General features: G+C 53.3%; 1 protein-coding gene across 1 annotated transcript; it reads right to left on the reverse strand.

Annotated features, from left to right (window-relative positions):
* Positions 1–353: 353 nt before the first annotated feature.
* Positions 354–1,247, reverse strand: LOC311230593 (vacuolar protein sorting-associated protein 26C-like; the record flags this gene model as incomplete). Its single annotated transcript, XM_084316918.1, has 1 exon — positions 354–1,247. One exon carries the CDS (start codon positions 1,245–1,247, stop codon positions 354–356), a length of 894 nt encoding a protein of 297 aa, XP_084173044.1.
* Between the last annotated feature and the right edge of the window lie 6,826 nt (positions 1,248–8,073).

An 8,073-nucleotide genomic window follows, 5' to 3' on the forward strand; every position in this document is an offset into this window, starting at 1 on the left:
AATAGAGGCCTGTGTGGGAGGAGCCCTGCAATAGAGGCCATTGTGGGAGGAACCCTGCAATAGAGACCTGTGTGGGAGGAACCCTGCAATAGAGGCCTGTGTGGGAGGAGCCCTGCAATAGAGGCCTTTGTGGGAGGAACCCTGCAATAGAGGCCTTTGCACGGAATGGGTTGTGTAGTTCTCTTTCTTCTGGTAACCACTTTCAAAAGAAAATGCCTAATTTCTGTGCAGAAAGCTTGTATAGAGCAGCTAGAGCAGGTAGAACACTGGAAAAGCATGATATTACTGTTCAACTGTGACGCTCCAGCAATAAGAAACTTGGATCTTTTCAGTTCCCGGGGTCGTTTCCACTCTCAGACCCGGCACAACTTCAGAGGAAAGTTCTCCGTGATCAGGTGGTCATCATGAAGGACGATAACCACATTTACCTCAAACTCGACTTTAAAGTTGGTGGTCTCCAGGGTGGGGCAGTTGAACAGCCTGGGAAACACCATGTAGATGGGAATGGGCAGACCATGGCAAACATCACCCTCTGCTATCTGGATGTTCTGGATCTCTGTGGAGTCTCTTGCATAGCCTTCAGCGCAACCACAAGTCTCTACTCGGACAAGCTGCAGTTCAATGCTCTTTATGGGTACATGTGAGCTCTCCACCACCACCTCTCCAGTCAGCGGCTGGCTGATCACACAGTTTGTGGCGTCCAGGTGGCCTCGGATGACAAACTTGGGCAGCAAACTCCTCTCACGGATATTCTGCAGGGTCTCCGGTGTGATGGTGAAGTCGACTGGCGTGGAAACCAGCTTTGTGTTCTGGGGCTGGCAGTGCACCATGAACTCACAGGTCTTGCTCAGGTCTTTGGCCAACAGGGAGCGCTTCATGTCACACCGCAGGGTGTACTGGATGTTGACGAAGACACCGTGGTAGGTCTCGTACAGCACCTTGTTGCTCTTTGTGTGCAGAGGAAACTCAAAGGGAATCTCCGTCTTGCCTCCAGGAACCTTGCCTGCCTTCACCACCTCAATGTTGCTGCTGATCAACTGAATAGGCTTGACAGAGTTGTAGAAGGCCTCGAAGACTCCCACACTCTTAGAGCTGAGCTGCAGGTTTACCACACCCTCCATGGTGAGAGAGATGCCCTGATGCTGCGCCACCTCCTTACTGATGATCACCACCACGCCTGCCAGCACCTCCCCTTGGTAATACACTTTATTTGCTCTTTTGAGTCGTATATCCAAAGCGACACTCATCGTTGAACACTGAACATATTAGCATAGTGGGTAGTAGTATAGACATATTAGCATAGTAGGTAGTAATATAGACATATTAGCATAGTAGGTAGTAATATAGACATATAAGCATAGTAGGTAGTAATATAGACATATTAGCATAGTAGGTAGTAATATAGACATATTAACATAGTGGGTAGTAATATAGACATAATATTAGCAAAGTAGGTAGTAAGGCAAGGTAGATTACTTAGTAGTAAAGCGGTCGACAGTGGCTCAGGAGGTAGAGCAGTCGTCTGGTAATCCGGAGGTTCCCCGTTTGATTCCCGCTCCTCCCGGGCAGCGTGTCGAAGTGTCCTTGAGCAAGACTCTTAACCCCTAATTGCTCCCGATGAGCAGGTCGGCACCGCCGCTGTCTGTGTGAGTGAATGTGTAGAATGTGAGGAACAAAATCGGAAAAGCGCTTTGGTTGAAAGCCGTTATATAAATGCACCATTTACCATTTAAAGTGCATAATAGTAGTTCATTTATTTCTTAATTTCAGATATTGATTGAAGACGTGTGTTTTTTTTCGAGAATTGGGCAGGTTTCAGCCGCCGAGGGAAGTTGGTTCCGCCGGTCGTGGAGCGAGTTGTACAGAGAATAGCCGCTCCTCTTTGATGAGACGACATCAAAGAGCGTCAGCCGGGAGATCTAAAGTAAAGTTAACTTCAGTCTGTTCATTCTCCTGGCTGTGATATAATAAGCTATAGCAAAGCGTATAGCGGTACATAATACAGCCCTGGAAGCAGCAAGGTGCGGTAAGTAGGATCATGATGATGATGATGATGATGTTAATGATGATGATGTTAACGACGACGACGACGATGATGATGATGATGATGATGATGATGATGATGATGATGATGATGATGATGATGGTGATGATGGTGATGGTGGTAGCGACGGGGAACAACGCGCCGAAAGTTTTCTCTCTCTCGTCTCAAACTTTCCCCCCTGAATGAGTAAGTGAATAATGAATCCTGGACAATTAAAGTAATTGTCTCACGGTGTCTGTGTTCCAACAAAAGACGAAGACGCGAGTCAGACGACCCGGGAAGCAGCGGAGGAGAGAGGCTTCTTCTTCCTCTCGCTGCTAATGTGATTGATGGCGCGCGCTGACCTTCCGCTCTCCGCCTCGCTCGCTCTCTGTGGGCAGCGCCACTCTCTCTCTCTCTCGCACAGACGACGCCGCGGCGGCCCCCGGTTCATATGAATTATTCTAGAACGCTCGGACACATACATCAACTTAATGAAAGATGCAAATATGCTCATTAAAGACTGCAGCAAAGTCCCTCTCTCCCGCAGAGTGGAGCTAATTAGCGGGTTCCCTTTACTGCCCCCCCCCCCCAAAGCGTTTACTAAAATACTGTCTGAGGGAACGGGGTGCAGGCGCTGCCGTACGAGACTGTGAGGGAACGGGGTGCAGGCGCTGCCCGTACGAGACTGTGAGGGAACGGGGTGCAGGCGCTGCCCGTACGAGACTGTGAGGGAACGGGGTGCAGGCGCTGCCCGTACGAGACTGTGAGGGAACGGGGTGCAGGCGCTGCCCGTACGAGACTGTGAGGGAACGGGGTGCAGGCGCTGCCGTACGAGACTGTGAGGGAACGGGGTGCAGGCGCTGCCGTACGAGACTGTGAGGGAACGGGGTGCAGGCGCTGCCCGTACGAGACTGTGAGGGAACGGGGTGCAGGCGCTGCCGTACGAGACTGTGAGGGAACGGGGTGCAGGCGCTGCCGTACGAGACTGTCTGAGGGAACGGGGTGCAGGCGCTGCCGTACGAGTCTGTGAGGGAATGGGGTGCAGGCGCTGCCCTACGAGTCTGTGAGGGAACGGGGTGCAGGCGCTGCCGTACGAGACTGTGAGGGAACGGGGTGCAGGCGCTGCCGTACGAGACTGTGAGGGAACGGGGTGCAGGCGCTGCCCGTACGAGACTGTGAGGGAACGGGGTGCAGGCGCTGCCATACGAGACTGTGAGGGAACGGGGTGCAGGCGCTGCCGTACGAGACTGTGAGGGAACGGGGTGCAGGCGCTGCCCGTACGACTGTCTGAGGGAACGGGGTGCAGGCGCTGCCGTACGACTGTCTGAGGGAACGGGGTGCAGGCGCTGCCCTACGACTGTCTGAGGGAACAGGGTGCAGGCGCTGCCGTACGAGACTGTGAGGGAACGGGGTGCATGCGCTGCCGTACGAGACTGTGAGGGAACGGGGTGCAGGCGCTGCCGCACGAGACTGTGAGGGAACGGGGTGCAGGCGCTGCCGTACGAGACTGTCTGAGGGAACGGGGTGCAGGCGCTGCCGTACGAGTCTGTGAGGGAACGGGGTGCAGGCGCTGCCGTACGAGTCTGTGAGGGAACGGGGTGCAGGCGCTGCCGTACGAGACTGTCTGAGGGAACGGGGTGCAGGCGCTGCCCTACGAGTCTGTGAGGGAACAGGGTGCAGGCGCTGCCGTATGAGACTGTGAGGGAACGGGGTGCAGGCGCTGCCGTACGAGACTGTGAGGGAACGGGGTGCAGGCGCTGCCGTACGAGACTGTGAGGGAACGGGGTGCAGGCGCTGCCCGTACGACTCTGTGAGGGAACGGGGTGCAGGCGCTGCCGTACGACTCTGTGAGGGAACGGGGTGCAGGCGCTGCCGTACGACTCTGTGAGGGAACGGGGTGCAGGCGCTGCCCTACGAGACTGTGAGGGAACGGGGTGCAGGCGCTGCCGTACGACTCTGTGAGGGAACGGGGTGCAGGCGCTGCCGTACGACTCTGTGAGGGAACGGGGTGCAGGCGCTGCCGTACGACTCTGTGAGGGAACGGGGTGCAGGCGCTGCCGTACGAGACTGTGAGGGAACGGGGTGCAGGTGCTGCCATACGAGACTGTGAGGGAACGGGGTGCAGGCGCTGCCCGTACGAGACTGTGAGGGAACGGGGTGCAGGCGCTGCCCTACGAGTCTGTGAGGGAACAGGGTGCAGGCGCTGCCGTACGAGACTGTGAGGGAACGGGGTGCAGGCGCTGCCGTACGAGACTGTGAGGGAACGGGGTGCAGGCGCTGCCCGTACGACTCTGTGAGGGAACGGGGTGCAGGCGCTGCCGTACGACTCTGTGAGGGAACGGGGTGCAGGCGCTGCCGTACGACTCTGTGAGGGAACGGGGTGCAGGCGCTGCCCGTACGAGACTGTGAGGGAACGGGGTGCAGGCGCTGCCCGTACAAGACTGTGAGGGAACGGGGTGCAGGCGCTGCCGTACGAGACTGTGAGGGAACGGGGTGCAGGCGCTGCCTTACGAGACTGTGAGGGAACGGGGTGCAGGCGCTGCCGTACGACTCTGTGAGGGAACGGGGTGCAGGCGCTGCCGTACGAGACTGTGAGGGAACGGGGTGCAGGCGCTGCCGTACGAGACTGTGAGGGAACGGGGTGCAGGCGCTGCCGTACGAGACTGTGAGGGAACGGGGTGCAGGCGCTGCCGTACGAGTCTGTGAGGGAACGGGGTGCAGGCGCTGCCGTACGAGTCTGTGAGGGAACGGGGTGCAGGCGCTGCCGCACGAGGCTGTGAGGGAACGGGGTGCAGGCGCTGCCGTACGAGACTGTGAGGGAACGGGGTGCAGGCGCTGCCCTACGAGACTGTGAGGGAACGGGGTGCAGGCGCTGCCCGTACGACTCTGTGAGGGAACGGGGTGCAGGCGCTGCCGTACGACTCTGTGAGGGAACGGGGTGCAGGCGCTGCCGTACGACTCTGTGAGGGAACGGGGTGCAGGCGCTGCCCGTACGAGACTGTGAGGGAACGGGGTGCAGGCGCTGCCGTACGAGACTGTGAGGGAACGGGGTGCAGGCGCTGCCGTACGAGACTGTGAGGGAACGGGGTGCAGGCGCTGCCCTACGAGTCTGTGAGGGAACGGGGTGCAGGCGCTGCCCGTACGAGACTGTGAGGGAACGGGGTGCAGGCGCTGCCGTACGAGACTCTGAGGGAACGGGGTGCAGGCGCTGCCGTACGAGACTCTGAGGGAAGGGGGTGCAGGCGCTGCCGTACGAGACTCTGAGGGAACGGGGTGCAGGCGCTGCCGTACGAGACTCTGAGGGAACGGGGTGCAGGCGCTGCCGTACCAGACTGTGAGGGAACGGGGTGCAGGCGCTGCCGTACCAGACTGTGAGGGAACGGGGTGCAGGCGCTGCCCTACGACTCTCCGTGGCTGCGTTCACACTGCAGTCGAAACGGGTCTGACCCTTCAGCTCAGCTAGTTAGTGCGGCCACCTGTGGATCCTATGGTCCCGCAGGTTCAAATCCACTGGGTTACATTGGTGACAGCGGTGTGGGATCTCACTGCCCAGTGAATCTGTATCCAGGTTCACGTAGCGATGGGGGTGGGATCTCAGTGCCTCAACCCTGACGAAAGAACGTGCAAGGACGCAATTCCCGGGGGGGGGGGGGAATTCACCTAATCATCCATTTCCCCTTAATTGGCTGATATCAATCCCTGTCTGCTGAGCCGTTCAGCCACTGTGTAGTGTGACGTGTGCCCGGTGTTGGGAAAGTTCACCTTCTACATGAACTAGTTCTGTTCACAGTTCACACATTTTAAAATGAACTAGTTCAGTTCATAGTTCATAATTCAAAATCTTGAACTAAAGTTCATGGTTTTCAAAAATGAACTAATTTATAGTTTATAGTTATTTTTCAATACGTTGCTGCGAGCTATTATTTGTCAAATGTATTGCCACAACCCATATAGAACCACAGACAGCAATCAGAATACTGGCATTTCCATAACGCTTTTCTGCCGCCCATTCAGTCCACACTAGTGGCAGCTGCAGCTTTCATCTCTACAGTATATTTTCAAAAACATGAGGAAAAACCTGCTGCTTGAATGGTCTGTATAATAATCTAAATATACTTAAAGTACCAAAAGTGAAAGTAGTCATTGTGCAAACATATAACATATAAACATGTGCCGACATAACTCTGTACTAACACAACACGAGGTAGGAACCAGGCTGAGGTAAGGTTGTACCTCAAAGTTCAATATTCAAAGTGCAAAACATTTACTGACTTTAACGTAAAACTCTTTTAAATGCTCATACGCATGAAGCCTGTTTACGGTGTGTTTTAACTGGGTTTTCGGCTGAAAGGCATATGACATCTGGCACACTTTTGAACGCCGTTACAATACAGTGCTGAGAATTAACACACTTTTGAACGCTGTTATACAGTGCTGAGAATGAACGCGTTCTCAATTACGTTCATCTAGATCGTTCATTGAGCGCGTTCAGGTACATCACAGTGTGTGCGGGTGCCAGTGTATGGCAGCCATTGAGCCTGCGTAGCCCAAGGTTGGGTGCTACTGGTGGTGAAGGAGGCAATTTCCACCCTACATTTTGGGGAGAGCTTTGAGTGTCTTGAAAAAGCGCTATATAAATGTAATGAATTATTATTAATTATTATTATTCAACCAGCACCTGCTAACGAATCTGACCCTTTAGCTCAGCTGGTTAGTGCGGCCGACCTGTGGTCCAGGTTCAAATCCACTGGGTTACATTTGTGTGTGTGACACAAATGATTGTTTTATTTTTAGATAAGAGTAAAGTGCAATAGGGGAGCGGCTCCCGTCTACCTCCGGTCAATGGTCTCTAACTACACACCCTCAAGACCCTCTCTCTCTCTCTCTCTCTCTCTCTCTCTCTCTCTCTCTCTCTCTCTCTCTCTCTCTCTCTCTCTCTCTCTCTCTCTCTCTCTCTCTCTCTCTCTCTCTCTCTCTCTCTCTCTCTCTCTCTCTCTCTCTCTCTCTCTCTCTCTCTCTCTCTCTCTCTCTCTCTCGCTTCCTCCGGCCGAGAGGTTCTTTCCCGGTAACGGCGCCTTCTTCCGTGGTTTTCTGGGTAAGAAGTCATTAAGTCATTAAGGTGCTATTATCAAATGCATTTGATTTGAAAGGAGGCTTCAGTGAGAAAGGGGTTATTTTAGACTGTATTTTCCAGGAGCTAGAAATAAGGAACGCAGCCGAGCAGAGGACATAAGAGCAGCACGTCCGCCGTGTGTGAATTATGGTAAAAAGGCAATCATTTCAGGTGATAATAAGTGAACCGGAGATCGTGACAAAGGCATGTGGGGAACACAGCGTGTGAGTTCAGGCGCTGTAGAAGGAATAACAGGGCCAAACTACTAACCTCCGTGCTGTCCTTTACTAGTATGTGCACTTACCTTGCCTCTATAGGGAGGTGCAGTGGTTACGTCAGTGCTGTTTCCCGCGCGGTCCACCCTCCTTGAAAAATCGCAACGTATTTCCAACGGGCCCATTTCTAAATCGTCTTGTTTAAAACAAATAAAGCATGAACATTGGCACGGTGTACCTTTCCGTGTGTATTCACCCACAATCTATAGCTCAACATGAAAAAAAATCGCAATTAACGGTAAAGGTAGCAAAATAACAACGTTTATGTTTTCGTTCACTGAGGAACTGCACAATGGCCGTGACGTGTGTTAGTTAGGCGACAGCACTGAACGACAGGTAAGTGTAGTTATTTTTTAAGGACCAATTAAAAACCTTATAACTAACTTTATTTCAACCGAAAATGCTTAAACAATAATGTTAGTGATAGAAGGGAACAAATTTTGTGCAACAATGGAACGCTTGACAATGTTCATGAGGCAGAATTATTACAATAACCGATAATACATTTTCCCAATGATAAATCCCTATACGGGTGGAACGCACAGGAAACTACAGTGACGTCAAACTACACCTCCCTATTACTACCTACTATGCTAGTTATGTCTATACTACTAGATTAGATTAGATTCGATTATTTAATGACCACACAGACAGGCTGG

This window comes from Notolepis coatsorum, assembly GCF_963971535.1.
Source record: "Notolepis coatsorum genome assembly, chromosome: 6".
NCBI classification, from domain to species: Eukaryota; Metazoa; Chordata; class Actinopteri; order Aulopiformes; family Paralepididae; genus Notolepis; species Notolepis coatsorum.